The following is a 23494-nucleotide window of genomic DNA, read 5'->3' on the forward strand; positions in this document are numbered from 1 at the left end:
CATGTGCGTTAAGGCTGTATCGTGTTCCCCAAATGGTCGGTGTCTGTGTGCGAGGACGTTTAAGAGTTATTCTGACTGGGAAGTGTCCACGGCAGCGGACGACGTTGACGAATGTGCTTCTAAACTCGACAAGCCAAACACAGAGAACATTAATTGCTGGAGATGAGCGTGATGTGCCAGTATCTTGGAAAAGTCATGACATTGTACAAAGAGAGTACCAAATCTTAGACAAATAACACAAATACTTTGAAACTAGACGTACGGCAAAAAAATTGGCAATTCTTTTTCAAAGTGCCGTTTTGTATAAAAGGTTTGGCGCAACTTTCACTTAGTCTTAGTCGGGACGTTAGGTAGGCTTGTTTTGTGAAATGGTCGTATTTAAATAAAAGAAAATTATCTAAAAACATAAATTACCGCAAAACACCAAGCCAAAATCGACATACAAAACATAATGCTACATGCACTATTATTCCTTACTTAAAAATTGTAAACTTAACATGGCGATGTGCTTACAATGAGTTAAAATTCCTTTAAACTTTTTTTCATATCAACAATAAAGCACCCATATTCAAGTTGTGAGGTCTCGGTCCGAAGTTTTTGTGCTAGGTTTTGCTGGTGGATAGATGTCTTAGAAGAGAGTTAAGAGGCAGCCTGCGTCTCGCTCTGTGCTTCTCAGTAGTCTCACACGCCGCCCCTCTGAACTTTGACCCGTGACCCCAGCGCCGTCTGCAGTTAAACGAGCCCAAAGCCGCCGTGCTCCGTGTGGCCGGGTCGGGCCGGGTCGGGCCGGGTCGGGCCGGGTCGGGCAGGGTCGGGCCGGGTCGGTTCAGGGTCAGACCTGGTTTCGGGCAAACGGCTTCTCATTTTGCCAGTGCGAGTGCAGCCGGTAATAGACAGTGGTGGAAAGTAGCGAGTACAAAAGTATAATGTTTAAGTATCCATACAGTTGACAGTACATTTTAATTTGACTCTACTCTAGACAGTTAAAAGTACTTTTGTTTACTTTTATAGACTGTCTGAAATGGCTGAAAGGATATTTTTAGCATGTTCTTAGTTTGAGATGATTCCCCAACTTTGTAACAAACAAAAATATACAAGAACAAGCTTTAGTTATTTCTGTAAAAAAAAACAGCACTATCACTACTTTTGATGCTTAAATAGTTCTCAAAATCTGTCAGAAATACTTTTACTTTTTACTCAAAAAGAATATTTTTAAATTGGTACTTCAAAACTTTTCAAGCATTCTCATGTATTTGTTTGTGAATCACTTTGAACTACATTTTCTGCAAATTGTGTTCTACAAATACATCTAGTTTGATTGATAGTACATCATTGTGTATATTTTGTTTATTTCTTTGTAGTAATTAGTGAGTAATACCCTTGAAAAACATCCCAGTGTGATGTAATAATTAAGTTAAAAATGTGTTTCAGAAGGAACTTTGCACTCATTACTCATTAACAACAACAGTAACCAAGAATCTTTGTTAGGCGCAGCCCGCTTCCCTTTCCCCACTGCCACTCCAAACGCTTCCAGAAACCAGGCCTGATCCCGCTTGTGCACTGGTCTAACGATGTCCTCGGAGCGCCTCATTGTCCTGGCTGTTCCCTTCAGAAGCTCTCCACAAAGCTGCCAGGAAACAGCCCCGTCTGCCCATTCCTCTGCAGAGTGCCTTTGTACCAGCCGTCCTCGCGCTTCTTATGCACAAACACCACGTCTCCCTCCCTCAGCTCGATCTCCGCGTCGCTCTGGGGAGGGTACGGCACCACCACGCGATACCTGCCAAAACACAGAGAACACAACACATCTTTGAGAAAATACATGTTCAAATCTGCCCAACAATGGAGCCCAGTGGAACAACAACGCAATACCTGCCAAAACACAGCTAAAAGAATATCAAACTGTTCCAATGTGAACAGCACGGAGTCCTGTGCGACTCTTTTCATATCAGGCTTATGTAATCATGCATCATAATTCTATATAATGATGGTAAATGTGGTAAATGTTCCACACAGTTCTTCACTGATAGTCAGCAGAGCATTTTAAATCCTTAAATGTGTTGCACCCACCGCTCTCTGGACAGGGGTTTGGGCTCCGGCCGCAGCACCATCAGAGCGAGGCCGGTGCGCGTCGGCGGGGGCGACCGGGGGAAGTTCGTATCCAGGGATCCGGACTTCCTGTGCAGCGGCTCCAAACCGATGGCCCCGATGTCACTTTCGATAGGACAAGAGCCCGCCCTGCCCTGCCAGAACATTAAATTGTCAGGAAGATTGTGAGAAGGAACTGGAATTTGATCAATCGTATATTAAAGAATTTTCAGTCACAACTGCACCAGTTCAAAGGACTAAACCAGAACTAAACCTAAAACTAAACCTGGACAAAACATGGACTAGAACAAGGTCAGACCATGTCCACAGCAGGACTAAAATGGGCTAAATTTAGACCAAATAAGTAAGAAGACACCCCAAGTTAAGACTTAAATGTCCTACCTATTGTTTGTGACCAGATTTGTATCAAGTTTTCATCCAGTGCTTGAATTTAAAATCTGAAGTTACTGAAGCACATTTGGACTGCTGTGATGGACTGGGCCATAGGCTAAAACGATGCACTTTCATCTCAGATAGTTGACAAGCCTCCATGCGTTTTATTTTGCTCTTATAACCTTATAAATCAAGGAGAAATAAGAAATAAACAAACCATCCTTGATTACCCGTTACTGCTGCTTGTAAAATTGCCTTGTGTCAGCAGTGTTCACGATCAATACTATAAGTGATCGATGCTGGCGCTCCCACCTGTGAGGCCATGGGGCAGGAGCCTGAGCGCGGGTGGTAGTGGTGAGGGTGCGGGCGGGTGGGGTCTGTTGCCACGGCGCCCAGCGAGGGGGCATGGATCGGCGGTGACGAGGGAGGGGAGCGAGGTTTCTTCTTTGCCGCAGCGCCGGACAAGAGCTTTAGCAAACCACCAGCTTTTCTCTCTTTCTGTGGACGGAGAGGAAAAGAAAAAACAGCGAGTTACACGGATATATTCATCATTATTTACCATTTCTATGTAAAAAATAAATAAAGAAATAATACCAGACACTTGTTTGATTGACTGATTGATCTATTATGTATGTAGGTCTTTTTTACTTCAATAATTTGGGTGAATACTTTTATATTTAATGTACAATGAATAACTGACTGTGATTATAACTTGTAACGTGTAATAGAAATCACATGCAATGGTGTCACATTCATATGCATATAACTGATGAGAATAGAGTGTTTACTTTTCCATTATTATTATTATTAGTATTATCTTGTCTTACGCTAGCTGTTTTTTATTTTATTTTTATTTTTAATTTTAATTTATTTGTATTTTTATCTTTATTTATTTCCCCTCCATCCCTTGTTGGGAAATGAGGTTTTGTCTATAGGAGTTTTTGTTTATAAGAGTTCTTCTATTGAGAGTGTTTTTTAAACTTCCTGTATATAAACTGTTCTTTTCCTCTGTATCTACCTGCGTTGCAACAATGAAATTCCCCCATGTGTGGACAATAAAGGATTATCTTATCTTAAATGTGACCTCATTGTTGGTTAGCAGTGATGCCCGATATACATTTTAGAAACAACAGGGTAAGATTTCGCCTCAATGCTCCATTAACTGAAATGTCCCATGGTGGTACTTTAATGTGTTAAAACATAACAAACGTGTTTTGTTTCTTGTCACGCTCTCGGACCGAACACTGCCTCCAATCAATACTCATCTCACTTTTTATTGACGCCTGAAGGTTCGGAGCTACTGCTTTATAGATAATGTTGTCATCACAACAGCAGGAGCCTCAAAAACAATGTCTAAAATCAGAGAAAGACCATTACAATTAAGAGTTTTTATCTTATTGTAGGATGTTATACGTGTAATTACTGCGATGGAAAAAATACACTTCTGAAATAGTATAGGTTTGACCTAAATTGCATTCTACATCATTTAAAAGTCTTGATTTAAATGTGTTTAATTTACACCCTCCAAAAAAGAGGGACATTTAGATCTTTACTTCTAACTTCTGCTAAATGAAAACCTTCAAACTTCAGACTAAGACATAACCTTTGACTATATTTCTGGGATATTAACAGACTTAATTGACACTTTGTCCTCAGTATCTGGTCTCATCCCTGACCTGTTGTGCTGATGCCAGCTGCTCTGGCAGCGCTGTATCCAGCTGTTACATGACTCCATTAACATTGACATGGATTCTAGATAAACTCTTCTTTACATCTGAGACAGGGGATGTTCATTTAAAACTGTTGCCCTCCAGCATATCAATGTTACAACTATATACCAGGCTTAGTAAACAGCAACAGTTCAGATCTCAATCTTACATCAAACATTATGGTAATGTCAGCGATGCACAGGGAGATCTTGTTACGTCGTGTGGTTTCACAGTTTGAGTAAATTAAATTGAATCCAAACTCTGTCTTCACACATTTCTTGCTCATGCACTTAGGGACAGAAGGATGCTCTCTTTCTCTCACGCTTTCTCTCTCTCCTTTTCTCACGTAATAGCGTAAAACACATACTTTGAAGACGTACAACTACAGTAGGTGGGGGTAAGTAACATATCAACAATAATGGCACAGAACAATATACAGATGAGTGAATGCACCAGAGTGTAGCAGATTATGAAGGCTGTAGATGACAAACACACATCATTTACAGAAAAGTTCCAGGTAACAGCTCATTTATACATTGATTTACCCTTAAAAGTCTGACTCCATGTCTTCTCCTTTCTGCTGTGGTCCATATAAAGCCATATAATACCAATAAAAGTGTAAACTTGGTTGACTAAGTGTTGACTAACCACTTGCTCGGCCCGAGCGGCTGTGCTGGAGCTGCACGGAGGGTTTTAAAACAGTCTTAATACTGTTTTATTAGTGGCTGGAAGGGCGTGGCCCGCAGGCCTTACTTTGCACACCTCTGTGCTGGAGGGAATGATCTCAGATTTAAAAGAAAGGTGGATTTAAAGGGTATTTGAATATATCATGTTTCTGTACAATAATTTTGAGTAAATATAATTAACACAAGAACATATAAAAGTATTTGAAAATATACCGGTAAACAGATTTATACTTCTGTTTACTGGCACACAGTACAGGAAGTACTGAGACAACGTGTGGGAACCAGTGGACTGAAACAACACCAACGACTGAGCGGCTTTAAGTGAAAAATAAACATATTCACACAATATTTGAATACAGAGGCCATTACAAGTGAAAGAGGGAAGAGAAAATACTAAAGTGCCCAAAGTGTAACTTTTACTGAGCTTTTAACAATCCAACATCAATTGCAACCAAGGGAGCACCTCTTTTCCACTGACCTTTAAAGAAGCTGCACTACGGTGAGTTGCACAAATCACTCAATATGAATTGTGAATTGTCATATTTATATCTTCTATCATCAGAGCTTTGATCCCCGGATATGTTACAAGACTGAAATACTGCGGTGCTGCTTGGATTCGATGAAGGTCAAGCAAAAAGCGTAACATTAAGGATTCATAGTTTATTGAGCGGTGTGATAGAGGGAGCAGAGGAAAAGTGCTGTGCAAAGCAGGGGAGACTATAAAACCACTGCGTAAAAGAGGCACACATAAAGAAAAGAGCAGAGCAAGACCCAAAAGATGCTCACTCTTGCCACTTCAAAACGGATTCATATATATACGCTATATAGCATTTTTTGGAGGCTTTGGAAGATTTTGGTGACGATAAAAGGGAAAAAAGATATGATAATGACTTGAATCAAAGACAAACTGAGGAGTACTTAAATGAGGAAGAGTAGGAAGGTGAACTGTCACAATCAAAGCACTGGTGGGATGGAAAGTGTCTCTTTTCATCTTTATGTTTAGAATAGTTAAGCCTCAGTGACGTGTTTATACATACCACCAGAGGGCAGTGTGCATCAAGGAACACTTGTACAAACATACAGTGGCAGGTACATGTGATATTCCTAAGAGGCTCAGGAACTTCAAGTGCTGGAAACAGATTCACAAGGTTATTGAATAAGAAAGAATATGAAAAAAGCGTTGCACTGTAGGTTGTTGCATGACGCACATTCTAAATAAATGTTGAATTGCAACTAGTTTATCACTGACTGTTTCCATACTTTGACCCTGGTGCGTCCCATGTGCACATATTTGCAACACATTTTTGTGTTTTTTACAGTTGGTCTGATTACTTACGACATTGAAAGCGGTTTAAGCATGAGTAAATAAACATCTAGTGACTCGCAACATTATTTAACAAAGCTCTTTTGAGTTATTTAGCATTTGGAACATGCACAAAGGGAAGACTTGTGACCATTTTTACTTAGATAACTGTGCAGAAAATGTACTGATCAAAGTAAAGTCAGAAATTCCATCCTCAGTTTGAAACCTCGTCTGATAATGTAATGAACAAAGCATTTATGAGCTATATTCTTCACTGCTCCATCTCCTAAATACAGCCACATAACAACCTTGAACGTAGTCAAAACGTGTCTATTTCACATCTAAATCACCTTGAGTACTATTATTCCAGCACATTTCTGATTTCACGTGTTGTATGTCGTCCCCATTTGATATTGGTTTGATTATTTACTATATTTAAAGAGCTTCTAGTAAATAAACAACCCTGAACTTGCACAAAGTGAAGACTTTACTGTCTTTTTTGTTGGATAACTGTCAAAAAATGAACTGCATTGATGTTAATGAAGTCAGAACTCAAAGCCATAAAAATCCCATCATCTTTCGAATTTCCAGTTTGAAACCGACGAATAATGCACAGACCGTTAACGAGCTCCATTCTGAACCACTTCATCTCCTAAATACATCGTGATAACTAACACGTCCGTCTAACGTCTACATCGCCTTGAGTACTATGATTCCGCCATGTTTTGGACTGTCTGTCTTGTCCACATTTGACGGCGATTACGTTTGGCAGTTGCAGCTTGTTGTGTGAAGTTCTCGGAGACGCTCTACAAACGAGTCCGTTGTGGAATGCGTCGGCAAAGACGGCTGTGCAGACGCTGTGACCGGGAATTCAGCAGAGATTATTCAAACTATGTAAAAGCACAAGACAATTTTATCATGGTCATGCTTTGTGACCTACAGTCTGCAAGCGACTTATTTACACATAACAGTGATAATAGTGTCTGAAATGGGGCCGTGTTTTAATCAGGGTTTTGATTTTTGTGGTCACTTGTTGATTTTCCTGCTGATTTGAGTCATTTAATGCATTATTTTTTGTAGTTTTGTGGCACAGGATCAGAGAGACCAAAGTCATGCAGTTTGAGGTTAGATATTAAGGTTTATAATGGTAAAAAGCAGCAAATCAGAACATGTACAATGCATTTTTACGATTGCAAAACAGGAACAGTGTCTCCAAAAGCGTGCACATATATCCAAATGTAGATAATATTGTGAATGTTGTTTTGAAGATGTGCAAAGTCTGAATATCGAGTTCATTGTTTATAGTAAGGAAGCTACAAAAATCACTGATTAGAAATAAAAATGGACAAAATGACTTTCAAATGTCGTAATATTTCAATCTTTTTCCACATTTGTCTGATAATTAAACCTCAACGAATACGTTTAAAGACACGTTTTAACACGTTTCAGTTGGATTGACTTAATATTGTCTGATATTAATTTATATCAATATTGCCCAGTCCCACTTGCTCATACAATAAATCTTAAAATAGGTTTATTTTATTTGTATTTTTATTTATTTATTAAAGGACATAGCATTTACATTGGAAGTGTTATAGCAGAATATGCTAATTTTCAACACCTGTCCATTGGGCCAATTTAGAGTTGCCAATTTTACCAAACACATCATGTCTTTGGACGGTTTAGGTTGCATAAATGGAAACAAGAGGGCATTATTTAACAATCACATAAATAGCTTAATTATTGTTTTCACCACATGAAGAAACTAACCAGAGCCATGTGTCTGAAAAGCAGAGTTGGTATGATGTAAACAGGGCCGCTGCCTCATAGATGATCTGTCCCACACACTGCAGCCAAACACAGCAACAACGCCGTCCTTTAGAGTCAGCGCCGCCTCATTTACCACCTTCAGCCCGGAGAGACGCGCCGAGACACAACTACATCACACCAAACCCCGTCACACGCGTGCTAGGCGTCAGCACACCTCGCTTTCACCTGCCAGAGTTAGACTATGCTTAGACTATAGTCCGCTACGCCACTCATTGCACTCCTGGATATGCAGCGGAGAAGGTCACATATTTTGTTGGTTAAATAAGGGATTTCTTGTGTCTACATTGGGGTCGGCGCATGCGTTGGGATTAATTAGTTGATCCAATTAGCTGCGTGCCATCCCCCCAGATTCCTTCAGTCTCTATGGATGAACGGACAGTGATAGCAGCTGTAAGAGAGAGTTTTTGTGTGTGCTCGTGATAGAATCGGAATCTCACGTTGTAGATGGTGCAGGTTTTCACTGCGACAGCCATGAGGAAGTAGTGCTACTTCTGGTAATTACGCCGTGTTAGTCATTCTTACGTTAACCATACTTATGACAGTAAATGGGTCATTGTCGGGGGAATAAAGCCCCCTGTAATACAAGCACTACAATTATATACACATGTGTGAGCTGAATGCCTAAAATAAGCTGTCACTTAATAAAACATGTCATCCACACTTATCCATTTACACTGTTAGTTTTGCCCAATTGTTCTGAACATGCTGTACATTTTGTGTATTTTTTTAGTCCAAGGATTTGGTCAAAGTCTATCCTTGTGTTTTCTGCATGCCTTATTTTAATTTTCCTATTATTAATGATAGTTTCATGTTGCACCTGTCGCCTAAGCAAGTTCCTAGTTCACTTGACGGACAGCTCTGACAGACAATGGCTTCTTCTGATTCTCATTTATTTCTCTATTTCTGTCAGAGAAGGTCTTTACTTCAAAATAAGAACTGAACATTTCTCACCAAATGGTTGATCTTAAACCAATAGTGGGTCACTAAGAAACTTCATTTTCTTCATGTTTAGCTTATTTGAAACCTAAATTTAATCGAATAACTTGTACATAGATGGTTTGCCAGCGTGTTAACACAAAGGGAAGCAGTCCAATTGAATCATGTTCCTTCCTTGATGTAAAAGTTTGTTGACTTTGGCGTTTTTGATACCGCCAATCTTGTTCCATTACATTTTGAGATTGTTTTGAGATTGTTTAGTATCTGAGAACTGATTACTAGTACATAATGGCTATAACCTATACACTTCATTACACCCGACCACTAACTTTACACATAACAATCAATCACACGCACACAAAAACACATTTCAGACCAACCTTCTCTACTTTGGGTGCGGGTCCTCCTTGTATGGTCACATGGGACGGTCCCGGTGACGGCGGATGCACCGGGCTGCCTGGCTCGCTGTGGAGGAGGGCGGCTGAGACGTTTGGAGGCGTGAGGCAGGAGAGCGGCGACGACAGGGTGAGCAGAGGTCGGGAGGCGGGCGAGGACAGAGGAGAGGGTCCCAGACTTGGACCAGGAGACACCATGGAGAGCGAGTGACCGGACTGACGGGACGGGGAGCAGCTTTGGGGGCGCAGGGGAGATACGGCTACAGAGGGGCGCTCTGGACTGCCGGCAGGAGGACTGTGCACTGAAACACAAAAACACAACACAATAAATACATCTGCAAAGAATTTATGCTAATGTTTGCTTATTGACTCACTTTTGCATGTTTTTATTTTTTTCAATTATGACTTAGTTTGGCTGTGCTACATATTAATTATCATTTTACACTAGTTAAGTGGCAGTTCAAGAAGAAAAATAATATATATATATACAATTATAATAAAATAAAAAAAATCAATGACACAACTAAATATTTAAACTGAATATATTGAAATAGCATCAAAATTCTCCATCCGACAGAAATGTATTGTATTTAAAATAAAAAAAATAAGAAAAGTATTCATGCTTTTCCTTTTTAAGCCTTGTTTTAGTCTCTGTTAAGTTCTTATTTTGACAAATACATTAAAGCATTGACATTTTTGCTTTAATACAACAGAAATAATTTTGTCAAAGAGTCTATCAAAAATAATATTAGGTTATTGTGATAAAGGATCTTATTCAAACAGAACAGAAAGCTCTCTCTCTCTCTCTCTCTCTCTCTCTCATATATATATATATATATATATATATATATATATATACAGTTACACACATAAAAACGAATCTGCAGTTTGAACATTCATTTAGCAAAATAAAGGTGCTTTCTTATATATTTTATACATGCATTTATTAAATATTAAGTATTGTGTAAATTAGACACGCTTTGACCCTTGTTTACATTATGGTTGCTAGGTAACAGTTGTGAATTGACCTCTATAAGCGTCCAACCAGGAAGGAGCATTATAATGATAATAATAAACCAAAATTGGGAACTAGGAAAAACAAGGCAATCTTCTTGAACATTATTACTGTGTTTTAGTGAGATTATTAGTCGCATTATTCAGCGTTTTCTAAACACTGGCGAACACATTTAAGACAAATATATTACTAAGAACAAAACACATGAATTACAGTATTAGCTCATTGTGGTTTCCCACCACTCAACAAGGAAATGATAGGTTTGAGTTGAAGTGACAGTAAATGTAAAGTGCCTCGGTGTCAGCTCTTGCCCTTTACTTTACTGCATTAAATCCCACCTCAGGCCAAACCATGAAGATGTAAACTCCCAGACTCCCTGATAGTGCCAACGAGTACGGGAACATCGAGTCTATAGTATAAATGGAAGCCATGTTCCAAGTAACAGCATAATCAATCCTACACTATGTTTAAGCCTAAGACAAACATCCAGCAAAGACTGATGATTTGAAGATCCGCTCCACTGGCTCCACTGGCTACACTGCTAAAAGAAAACTGCACAAACCTGAAAAGATCCGGCCTTTTCATCTTTAACCATCAGACTGTGGAATCAACTGAGCCAACATCAGTCAAGTGAAATAGTTGTACTTGTAATTTTACTGTAAAAAAGCACGTACTCTTTTCAAATATTCGTATGACGTTTGCAATTTTAGAAAATCAGCTAATGTATTTCAAATTGTGACATTCTATTGAGTATTTACTGAGCTAATGTTAATAAGGAACTGTAACGAGTTGTTGTAATGTAATGTGTACTTTTTACTGCCCGGGGTCTGCAGATGAAATGTGTACAAGGGACAAATAAAGACTGAATTCAACTGAATCAAGTCATTGTATAGATGTAACTATAACTTTGCAAATTCAATATTAGATGTTCTGTGCAAAAACTTTCAAAGGACTGGTGCACCTGTGATGTGCAGATGAATGTGCAGATGAATGTGCAGATGAATGTGCAGATGAATGTGCAGATGAGGTGCAGATGAGGTGCAGATGAATGTGCAGATGAATGTGCAGATGAATGTGCAGATGAATGTGCAGATGAATGTGCAGATGAATGTGCAGATGTATGTGCAGATGAATGTGCAGATGAGGTGCAGATGAATGTGCAGATGTATGTGCAGATGAATGTGCAGATGAATGTGCAGATGAATGTGCAGATGAGGTGCAGATGAATGTGCAGATGAATGTGCAGATGAGGTGCAGATGAATGTGCAGATGAGGTGCAGATGAATGTGCAGATGAATGTGCAGATGAGGTGCAGATGAATGTGCAAATGAATGTGCAGATGAGGTGCAGATGAATGTGCAGATGAATGTGCAGATGAGGTGCAGATGAATGTGCAGATGAGGTGCAGATGAATGTGCAGATGAATGTGCAGATGAGGTGCAGATGAGGTGCAGATGAGGTGCAGATGAGGTGCAGATGAATGTGCAGATGAGGTGCAGATGAGGTGCAGATGAGGTGCAGATGAGGTGCAGATGAATGTGCAGATGAGGTGCAGATGAATGTGCAGATGAGGTGCAGATGAATGTGCAGATGAATGTGCAGATGAGGTGCAGATGAGGTGCAGATGAGGTGCAGATGAGGTGCAGATGAATGTGCAGATGAGGTGCAGATGAGGTGCAGATGAGGTGCAGATGAGGTGCAGATGAATGTGCAGATGAGGTGCAGATGAATGTGCAGATGAATGTGCAGATGAATGTGCAGATGAATGTGCAGATGAGATGCAGATGAATGTGCAGATGAATGTGCAGATGAGGTGCAGATGAGGTGCAGATGAGGTGCAGATGAGGTGCAGATGAATGTGCAGATGAGGTGCAGATGAATGTGCAGATGAATGTGCAGATGAATGTGCAGATGAATGTGCAGATGAGGTGCAGATGAGGTGCAGATGAATGTGCAGATGAATGTGCAGATGAGGTGCAGATGAGGTGCAGATGAATGTGCAGATGAATGTGCAGATGAGGTGCAGATGAATGTGCAGATGAATGTGCAGATGAATGTGCAGATGAATGTGCAGATGAGATGCAGATGAATGTGCAGATGAATGTGCAGATGAGGTGCAGATGAATGTGCAGATGAGGTGCAGATGAATGTGCAGATGAATGTGCAGATGAGGTGCAGATGAGGTGCAGATGAGGTGCAGATGAATGTGCAGATGAATGTGCAGATTAATGTGCAGATGAATGTGCAGATGAGGTGCAGATGAATGTGCAGATGAATGTGCAGATGAATGTGCAGATGAGGTGCAGATGAATGTGCAGATGAGGTGCAGATGAGGTGCAGATGAATGTGCAGATGAGGTGCAGATGAATGTGCAGATGAGGTGCAGATGAGGTGCAGATGAATGTGCAGATGAGGTGCAGATGAGGTGCAGATGAATGTGCAGATGAGGTGCAGATGAATGTGCAGATGAGGTGCAGATGAATGTGCAGATGAGGTGCAGATGAATGTGCAGATGAGGTGCAGATGAGGTGCAGATGAATATGCAGATGAGGTGCAGATGAGGTGCAGATGAGGTGCAGATGAGGTGCAGATGAATGTGCAGATGAGGTGCAGATGAATGTGCAGATGAGGTGCAGATGAGGTGCAGATGAATGTGCAGATGAGGTGCAGATGAGGTGCAGTTAAAAGCACTGAACGGCAGAGAACTGAGACGTCTGTTGAAGGCAGTGAATCTAAAGCTCAATTCATATATGAAATGTTATCAAATACACAAATACAGTCATCACGAGCTCAAATTCCACACTTTAAGGACCTTTTCACGTTAAAACACAATTGTTTCCTGGATACGCAAAGGTTGTGGTAACAATGAGAGCTGCTGCAATCTTTATGAAGGTCCACATCAAGCAAGATCTCACAAACCTAAATCGACAAGATATTTTGTATTTTTCAAAACTAAAACGATGAAACGCTTCTAATTTATCCAGCTTGTCTCCATGGAGATGTTATTGCTTTGCCCGGACTGTTCCGCAGTATTGAACATATAAGAACGTATGTTTTTCAATAGAGATAAAGATAAACCATCTGTAACTTAGAATACAAGCTAGATCATTTTAATGCTACACTGTGGAACATACCAGGCAAAGCAATAACATCTCCATGGAGACCACGAGTGCACCTTGTAGTGTGTGGACAGAGGCTAATATTGTAGTATAACGAATACATATCCCATAAATAATAAGTAAACGTAGAAATGGCTGATGTTCAAATGTTTGAGCCAAATCTAAACCAGGTCTAAACCAGAACCAAACCAGGTCCAAACCAGGTCTAAACCAGGTCTAAGCCAGATTCAAACCAGGTCTAAACCAGATCCATCCAGATCCAAACCAGATCCAAACCAGAACCAAACCAGAACCAAACCAGGTCTAAACCAGGTCAAACCAGAACCAAACCAGGTCCAAACCAGGTCTAAACCAGGTCTAAGCCAGATTCAAACCAGGTCTAAACCAGATCCATCCAGATCCAAACCAGATCCAAACCAGAACCAAACCAGAACCAAACCAGGTCTAAACCAGGTCAAACCAGAACCAAACCAGGTCCAAACCAGGTCTAAACCAGGTCTAAGCCAGATTCAAACCAGGTCTAAACCAGATCCATCCAGATCCAAACCAGGTCTAAACCAGAACCAAACCAGATCCAAACCAGGTCTAAACCAGGTCAAACCAGGTCCAAACCAGATCCAAACCAGATCCAAACCAGGTCTAAACCAGAACCAAACCAGGTCTAAACCAGGTCCAAACCAAGTCTAAACCAAGTGTTTAATGTGTTTTAGGACACATCATGTAGTAACGTCAGCATTGTAGCAGGGCATTTCGACTTCCTCAAGCACTCAACATGCTAATAAAGTGTGGCATAGCAAAAGTATCACGTTCCCTCTTTCCCATCGGCAGGTAATCCTCTTTTATTAGAAACACCAACAAACAGTCGCCGCGCAAGTCCAAACTAACCCCCGAAGAAACCCAAACTCGCTGTCCTCCGCTTGGCATGATCTTGTCTGAGGCCTTTAATCCTCGCAGTACACGCAGTACACTCAGTACATGTGAGGACTGCCGCGTACTCCCACATCTCCGTGTGCGCACTGCATTACAGCCACCTGCTTCACTCCCGTCCAGAGAAATCCCACCGAGACGCTTGTGGTCATGAGACAACAACCACCAAACGCCAAAACTATGCGCATACTTGATGTTGTAATGGAATCCAGATGCGTGTGCGCGCGTGTATTTGTGTGAGAGCCGGAGAGAAAGGGAACAAGGCTGGCGTTGCTCTGTCATTACGCCTCCATAAAGCAAAATGGCAGTGATGTCATTGGGCTGGGAGTATTGTGTGTCTATGTGGCTCTGTGGTAATGCGCATTTGTACTAGAGCTGCGACTCTCAGGCTTTTCACACCAAGTGATGCCGCGGAAAATGCACCGTTTCGCCTGGAAAAAGTGCGGTCTTAAAAGGATTTCTATTGGCATTAAGACTAAAGCACTTAACCGTTACAAGGAGTAAGAGAGAACTGCGAGAGATTGAAATCCACACGGACAAAACCAGCAGTAAGCCAGGACTAAACTAGGGTCTAAACCAGCTCCAAACTAAGGTCTAAACCAGCTCCAAACTAGGGTCTAAACCAGCTCCAAACTAGGGTCTAAACCAGCGCCAAACTAGGGTCTAAACCAGCTCCAAACTAGGGTCTAAACCAGCTCCAAACTAGGGTCTAAACCAGCGCCAAACTAGGGTCTAAACCAGCTCCAAACTAGGGTCTAAACCAGCTCCAAACTAGGGTCTAAACCAGCTCCAAACTAAGGTCTAAACCAGCGCCAAACTAGGGTCTAAACCAGCGCCAAACTAGGGTCCAAACAAGCTCCAAACTAGGGTCTAAACAAGCTCCAAACTAAGGTCTAAACCAGCTCCAAACTAGGGTCTAAACCAGCTCCAAACTAGGGTCTAAACCAGCTCCAAACTAAGGTCTAAACCAGCGCCAAACTAGGGTCTAAACCAGCGCCAAACTAGGGTCCAAACAAGCTCCAAACTAGGGTCTAAACAAGCTCCAAACTAAGGTCTAAACCAGCTCCAAACTAGGGTCTAAACCAGCTCCAAACTAAGGTCTAAACCAGCTCCAAACTAGGGTCTAAACCAGCTCCAAACTAGGGTCTAAACCAGCTCCAAACTAAGGTCTAAACCAGCTCCAAACTAGGGTCTAAACCAGCTCCAAACTAGGGTCTAAACCAGCTCCAAACTAGGGTCTAAACCAGCTCCAAACTAGGGTCTAAACCAGCTCCAAACTAAGGTCTAAACCAGCTCCAAACTAGGGTCTAAACCAGCTCCAAACTAAGGTCTAAACCAGCTCCAAACTAAGGTCTAAACCAGCTCCAAACTAGGGTCTAAACCAGCTCCAAACTAGGGTCTAAACCAGCTCCAAACTAGGGTCTAAACCAGCTCCAAACTAAGGTCTAAACCAGCTCCAAACTAGGGTCTAAACCAGCTCCAAACTAGGGTCTAAACCAGCTCCAAACTAGGGTCTAAACCAGCTCCAAACTAAGGGTCTAAACCAGCTCCAAACTAAGGGTCTAAACCAGCTCCAAACTAGGGTCTAAACCAGCTCCAAACTAGGGTCTAAACCAGCTCCAAACTAAGGTCTAAACCAGCTCCAAACTAGGGTCTAAACCAGCTCCAAACTAGGGTCTAAACCAGCTCCAAACTAGGGTCTAAACCAGCTCCAAACTAGGGTCTAAACAAGCTCCAAACTAGGGTCTAAACCAGCTCCAAACTAGGGTCTAAACCAGCTCCAAACTAGGGTCTAAACCAGCTCCAAACCAGGGAAAATCAAAAGAAATAAACCATAACTAAGCTTGGACTAATTTAGGTTTATGACAGGGCTAAAACTGGGAGAATTGAGGTCTAAACCAGAACCAAACCAGGACTAAGCAGGGGTCTACATACACATAATAAAGTCATGGGCAGGACTAAACTAACAGCGACTAAACTACGCATTCACTTTCACTATCGATTTCATAAACTCCACATGAACACCTGCAACAAATACAGTTTTACAGTTAAACAGCACAACTACTAAACCACAACCAGGCCTAAACTGGACTAAATCTGGACTTAAACTGCTAACCCTGCATGTTCCAGAGTGCCGGTATTTTTCTTGGCAGTTGTGCACTTTCCGGTCTGAAAAAAAAACAAAAAACTTCAATGTTACGAAACGGTGAAATGAAAAGAGCCGAGAAATGGGTGCTGCGGAGATGAATAGACCCTGAGTGGGGAACATGGGTGATATGATCTACGTGTGTGTGCGTGTGCGTGTGTGTGTGCGTGTGTGTGTGTGCGTGCACGCGCGTGTGTGTGTGTGCGTGTGTGTGTGCGTGTGCGTGTGCGTGTGTGTGTGCGTGTGTGTGTGCGTGTGCAGAGAGAACGACGGGGAAAAGAGAAGAGCAGGCACAAGCTGTACTACAACATAAACAGTGTGCAAATGTTGTGACTGTGACTGATGTAGCTTGATATGAACTTGTACAACAACCCGGCAAATATATAAGCTGTACGTTGCATGAAACAGGTCGAGTAACAACATACAGTTTGCATTTAAAACCACCGTATTTCGTGTGAGTCACAGCAAAAATAAATACAGCTTTTTTTCCCACATTCTTTGTAATGTTGGTTCCCGAATTCTGATTTAACAGTCAAATATATCGGGCTATTGCATGTTATGTTTCAGGTACAGGGACACGGAAATCTCAGAACAACAACAACAAGAACAACACAATGCTTTTGTGCTGAATGAGGGCGTTATTGAGTAATACGAATTATCTCGAGTATCACAATAGCAATAATCAGAAAATATAATGTTAACCCCACTTAAACTTAAATTCCACCAAAAATCTTGCATTGCCACAAGACACATCACCTGGAACGGATCTCTTTTCTTTATTATGATTAATTTTTTGGCACATTTTGTATTTGTGTATGTGTCAGAGATACATGCACCACATACACAATGGTCTGTCCCTGAGGTTGGATCTATTTGTGATGCAGCGCCTCTTGACAGCTGCTTGTCATTCACACACGAATCAATGCAAGTTCACCGTTCACTAAAACACAATGATGGTTTGCTCTAGACGCGTGTAGTTTAGTGTCTTTCTCGTGAACATTTATTCTTTAACAGAGTATTATGTACTGGCAGTTGATAAGAGTTTGGATTAATAACAAATTCAGTGTACGGTTAAGTGTAATGATAAGTCTCACAATGCATAGCAGAGAGTCAGGGAATGTGATTTATTCCATGATTGACGGTTAGTAATTTGTCAATATACATAAACTAAAATGAATGATTCTAACTTCGACCACAATGGGCTAAAGATGCAGTATGTGATATCTTGGTGTAGGGTTCGCCTTAGTCAAATAATTGTTTCTATTGTTACTTTTTAAATAACATTGTCAACCTCATTGGTTGCCACCGCATGGATAATTTGACAGAACAGAAAACAAACACTTGAAAATGTTTTTTTAAATGTTTGACAAATGGAGCTAAGCGCAAAGTCAGCCTGAAGGACTTAACTCCATCCCATCTACATCACCAGAGCTCACCTGCTCTCCAACCTCCATCAACGCACCTGAGTCACTCCTCCCTGCTGCACGGCGCACCTCCTGCATCCAATCAGCGCCAAGTCTGCCCTATTTAAACCCTCATGTTCAGCCACCATCTCCTCCTCTTCGTCCCATACACTCATCGCCCCCTCTACCCTCTTGCCATCTCGTACCACCCCCAGTCTCCAGGCACCGGGGGGAGACGTCTCCTAATACACATCCAACCTGTCACGCCCACAATCGCAATGTCGTCTGCCGGGGTCTGAGCTCCAAATAACCCATGTAATAAAGCTTTCTAAATGCTTCTTCCTATGTCTGTCTGAGTCTCTCCAGGGTGAAATCATGTGTCACTGCTGTTTTCTGGCCTCGCTGTCAGTCGTCGAGGCTCAGACCTAACACCTCTGTCAGTGGGGAAAGTGTGGGGAAAGTTCAGAACATCTTTGAGTACAGACTGTGGAACTTTCTTCACAGCGAACTTAAACTGCAGACTGACCGGAACATGTTTAAGAGATATATATGATTATGATTAATACTTTAACATTCATTTTCATTTCATTTTTACTCATTTTTTTCAGTTTTTATCTGCCCTAAAAACCTCCTTTGGACAGGTGTTGAAAGATAAGCATTAACCCCTGAAAGAATGCATCTGGTTTATTCTGTGTACTTGTGATGTCCTTATCAAATAAATAAATAAAGTGATGCTGACTATTTAAAAAAAAAATCTAAATCCCAAAAAATGTAAGAGTTGCTCTGATGTTTTCCCAACAATGACAAGGCCTGGGCTATTTGAGAGGTTCTAAATCTTTTCGTATGATCAGTTTTGTTTTAAAAAGCTACACTACCAGTTTATCTGCCTATATTTGATACGCAAACCCTTACAATGTTAATGTTTAATGCCACTTGAATATGCATCTATAAATAGCTGCAAAAATGCTTAGATATCAAATCCTTTGTATCACTCCTGTAGCACTGTGAGAGTATAGATTTCTGCTTACCCAGCTGCATGGAGGTGCGTTGGTTAACTGTGTGCTGGCCGGACCGGAGGCAGTTCTTGAGTTGGGCTGCTGCACTTTGAGGAGATGAGGCAGGACTGGTGTGGTTTACAGAGTTTATGAGAGGTGTAGACGGTCGAGACGAGGAGGGACCAGGGGACGACGGGTCAGACACTTTACTGCTGCTGCCCCCCACTGGGCTGGACAGACAGCTCCGCGAGGAACCGACTCCAAATGGGGCCCTGGAGACAGAGACAGAAGAGGTGATAATACTGGGTTAAAGAAGACATTACATTCAATATGGAGAGCAGCTAAATGCTGATTGTTATGACAGCAGTTGCTGTCCATATACAGGACTGTACAAACTCATAGCCACTAATTGTACATAATAGTTTTCTAGGCTCAGTTTTTTTTCATCTACAGCTGCCCATCTGTAAATGTGAGAAACAGATTATAGAATCTGAAGACAAACAAATCTCCGTATAGAATATATACTCTCATTGTAAGGGCCAATTTCTCTTTTATTTAGTAATTATTGGTTTAGTCCAACAACCTTCATCAAACAGCAAAATCATGCAAAACATTTAAAAAACATTGTTGTTATTGCAAATGTATAGTAGAAAAAGCTTCAGTTGTAGTCATCTGGACTCAGTAAGCAGGGAGAAAAGATGGTTTGAAAGAGGAGTTAAGGAAGCTATTTTTGTTAAAAAAGAAAGACCTTCTTTAAACAGAAATGGAGGGCTAAGGTTTAATCTTCCTGTTATTTATAATGGGTTACTGAACCCCTGGAAAGGTAGAGGACATTCAGATGCTAATCAGGTACTCAGGGTGGTTGAGCCAGGGTCTCACAAAGACAAAGAGGATTCTAATAGCCCATTAAGATTCTGAATAGGCTCGGTAGATACAAGGGGGAAGTTTCTGTTGAAACAAACAACTCTTTCTACTTCAGGAAGGCTCCTCCCAATGGGCAAATATATCGGGCTATTGCATGTTATGTTTCAGGTACAGGGACACGGAAATCTCAGAACAACAACAGAACAGTATTAATATCGGAGTTCTCGACCTAAATTCTGTTATTGACAATGACTCTTGGATGAGAGTCGAAACGTCTATTTTTGCAAACTGAGTCCAGATGACTACAACTGAAGCTTTTTCTACTATGGAACACGCCTGGACGAATGAGGGATTACACCGACATTGCAAATGTATCTTAATTTATAGGTCAACTAGATTAGTAGTTCTCAACCTTTTTCGGTTGTGACCCCCATAATAACAGCCATTGGTGTTTCTGACCGCCAACCCCCAAAATTGGCTACCCACAAAGTGATAAAGGCACCTTATTATTGATTCATTTTATTTCAGGGCATAGGCCTTGATAAATAGGAATGTATAGGAATACATTTTAGCACTGCATTTGAAGACTGTTTTCAATATTCCCCACATCCTCTGGGGACCCCCTGGAAATCCTTTTGCGGTCCCGCCCCCCCAGGTTGAGAACCACTGAACTAGATATTGCAGTTCTTTTTATAACCCTTTTGTCCAGGTTTAGCTTAAAAGGGCAGATACAACTTGAATGTGAGGGTTTTCTTTGCTTTAGTCTGAACCTTTGTTAACATATGGGTCAGAAAAAAGTCAACCTTTTAAAAACTAGACTTATCTTTTACAACATTGTACTCTATAATACAATGGGGACGGGGCTTTGGTCGAGCGGTTGCACAGTTTTAGTTTCCATATGTCTACAATTGTGAGTTATATTGCCATAAACTTTTAACTTTTTGGGTCGTCACTGCAAAAACGTAATTATAATCATTTAAAAAAACATTTCAAAGCAGAATTCCCGATACAAACCAACACATACACACCCCAAGCTCTTCCTTTCACAACACGGCCCTCTTTACTCACTCCTACAGCCGCATTAAACCTGCTCACCTGCACCACTTACACTCCATGTCAGAGTGAATGATTCCTGTGATGTTATCTGCGTGGATCAGCTCGGCCCTGTGTCCTACTGTAACATACATGAAGCGAGCGCACTCATGTTTCAGCTGGAGACTGCTGAACGAACAGAACAGAGCACAGCGTTATTGACTCGGGGGTATTCACAGTCTTATGGCTTCCTATCGACTTCCCATCACACACACAGGGAGTTATGGGCCTCAATGTGAATGGGAGCATCTAACAGCAAGACGCAGCACATAGACAATGCTCATTCACTTGTACTGCTGCTGGGAGTAATAGGAAAACTAATAGGAAACTTGAGTTGGATCAATTTTAAGTAGGTGTAAAGAAGCAGACAAATGCAGAGTTGAGATGCTGGGCTGGACTTGTTTTGGTTCAGATACCCGCACATTTGTAAGGCCATAAGCAGCCTGAGTTTGAGGGGGAATCAGTCCAGCAAAACCAAACAACGCCAAACTTTTGACAAGAAGGGCGTGGACAGACCCCGAGAAGAGTGTGAAATAGGAAAATATATTGTGGGTTATTTGCCTTCAGACATTTTCACCAGTTGTTGCGTTGTCATTTCCTAGTGTGATGTCATCAATAACAAACAGGAAGTCAAATTATATCAAATCCTAACATCTTTTCTTTCAGTCAGGCATTCTTTATACTGGCAGTAGAGGGAACTACTATACGCACATAAACAAAAACTAACTTTCCCTAAATGTAGTGTAAATGCGCAGTTTAAAAAGAAAATAAATTATTTGATGGTAAAAAATGCTTGAAAGAGTCTCGCAATGATTTATGGATGTAAAAACAGCTCAGGAGACAAATTGGGGACATTTGAAACAGACTGTTTTGTGAGGCTCAGAGAAGGATTAGAGAAGAAGGATGAATGAAACAAATGTGAGTGGAGTTAATGGAGCTATGTTTTTGAAGAAGGAACGACCTGTTAAAGCTAAAAGCTAAAAAAGTCAATTTAAAGTGTCCTTTAAAGATGCACTGAGTAACTGTTCAGGAGGAGGGTACGTCACTCGCATGTCTCAGTAAAGCTTGAATGCTTTGCCTGTTCATTGTACAAAAATACCTTGAAATGTATGCATTCTTGTATCTTGATCTTACCTGTAACTTGGCCTAGTAAGATAAGATATTCCTTTATTGTCCCACATGGGGAAATTTCATTGGTGCAACGCAGGTAGTAGTGTCACCTGCTGTCTCCACAGGAATATACAAGTTTAATGCCATACTGTGGATCGTTGTGGGCAAAGCAATAACATCTTCAAAATACAGGACATACAATAATTCTATCAAATTGAGATTTAAAAAGGAGCGTGACCAAGTTATCTAGGCGTAAATAAGCCAGAAGCCTCTTGTATCTCACAACATAACTATCACATAAAATATATGAATTAATAGTTAACATATTTTTCTATTTACTGCTAACAATTGTAACAACATTTCTGTCTACTGAATGGCTTGAATCCTTGTTCTGATTTGGTGTAATTTGGTGTGAGACGTGGCTATTTCAGAATTCCCAGCTCCACTACAGACAGAGGCAGGGGAGCACTTTGTACGGAGGGAAGGAAGAAGATAAGGAGACAAAAAAGAAAGGTTAGAAGTAGACGTAAGAAGGAGAGGAGGAGACATAAGAAGAAATGAGACAGTATGGGAGGAAGAAAGAAGAGAAGACAAAAAAGGAAGTAGAGAAGTAGACATGCATGAAAGAAGAGAAGGAGACATAGGGCGAGGGAATGAGAGAAGGACACATAGGGCGAGGGAAGGAGAGAAGGAGACATAGGGCGAGGGAAGGAGAGAAGGAGACATAGGGCGAGGGAAGGAGAGAAGGAGACATAGGGCGAGGGAAGGAGAGAAGGGTGCAAAGGAAGGAAGGAGACACACGAGGGGGAAAAATGTGAAATGAGAAGACAAAAATAAGGAAGACACTGGAAGAGGGAAAGAGAAACATAGAAGGAAGGAATGAGAGAGGAGACAGAAGAGGAAAGGAGACAAGGAGACATGGATGGAAGGAAGAAGAGAAAGAGCGACAGAAAAGGAGAGTCATACCTGTGAAAGAAAATATATGAGGAGAAAAGGAGTAGACATAAGAGGAAGGGAGGGAAGAAGGAGACACAGGAAGGAGAGAAGGACACATTGGAGGAGAAAAAAAGGAAGGAGAAAAGTAGACAGGTGTAAGGAGAGAAGAAGAAAGAGGAAGAGGGATAGGAAGCGGGACGGATAGAGGAGACAAAGGAATTTGACTTTTAACACTACATTTATTGAAACCAAACAAAATCCAAACAATCACAAGTATTCACAGGCAAAAAGGAGGGAAATACAGATGAAATAAAGAAGAGGGGGAGCAATATAAGGATGTAGATTGAAGGAGAAAAGGAGAGAATTTGGTCATAGGAGTAAAAGAGAGACGGAGCCAAAGGAAGTAGAGGAGTATATATCAGTGGAGTACAAGAGAGAAGAAGGAGAAAACATGGAAACAAGAGAAGAAGACATGGGTGGAAGAAGAGAAGGAGAAAACGGAAGGATAGTGGGAGGCATAGGAGTAAAGCAGAGAAGGAGACAAAGAAGA

General features: G+C 41.2%; 1 protein-coding gene across 3 annotated transcripts in view; it reads right to left on the bottom strand.

Moving 5' to 3' along the window:
* Positions 1-1364: 1364 nt before the first annotated feature.
* LOC140359870 (E3 ubiquitin-protein ligase SH3RF3-like) overlaps positions 1365-23494 on the bottom strand; it is a 136817-nt gene continuing 114687 nt past the window's right edge. Inside the window, exons 6-10 of one of the 3 annotated variants that reach the window (XM_072445082.1) lie at positions 18976-19214; positions 9323-9639; positions 2791-2976; positions 2068-2240; positions 1365-1777 (exon numbers count right to left, since the gene is read on the bottom strand). In XM_072445082.1, coding sequence (XP_072301183.1) covers positions 1609-1777; positions 2068-2240; positions 2791-2976; positions 9323-9639; positions 18976-19214 — 1084 coding nt within the window. In that variant the 3' untranslated portion in view covers positions 1365-1608. The remainder of the gene's footprint in view (positions 1778-2067; positions 2241-2790; positions 2977-9322; positions 9640-18975; positions 19215-23494) is intronic. The other 2 variants (XM_072445081.1, XM_072445083.1) reach the window with 2 other exon arrangements.

This window comes from Eucyclogobius newberryi, unplaced genomic scaffold (assembly GCF_026437365.1).
Source record: "Eucyclogobius newberryi isolate DKJ021-1_F unplaced genomic scaffold, fEucNew1.0.hap1 SCAF_14, whole genome shotgun sequence".
NCBI classification, from domain to species: domain Eukaryota; kingdom Metazoa; phylum Chordata; class Actinopteri; order Gobiiformes; family Gobiidae; genus Eucyclogobius; species Eucyclogobius newberryi.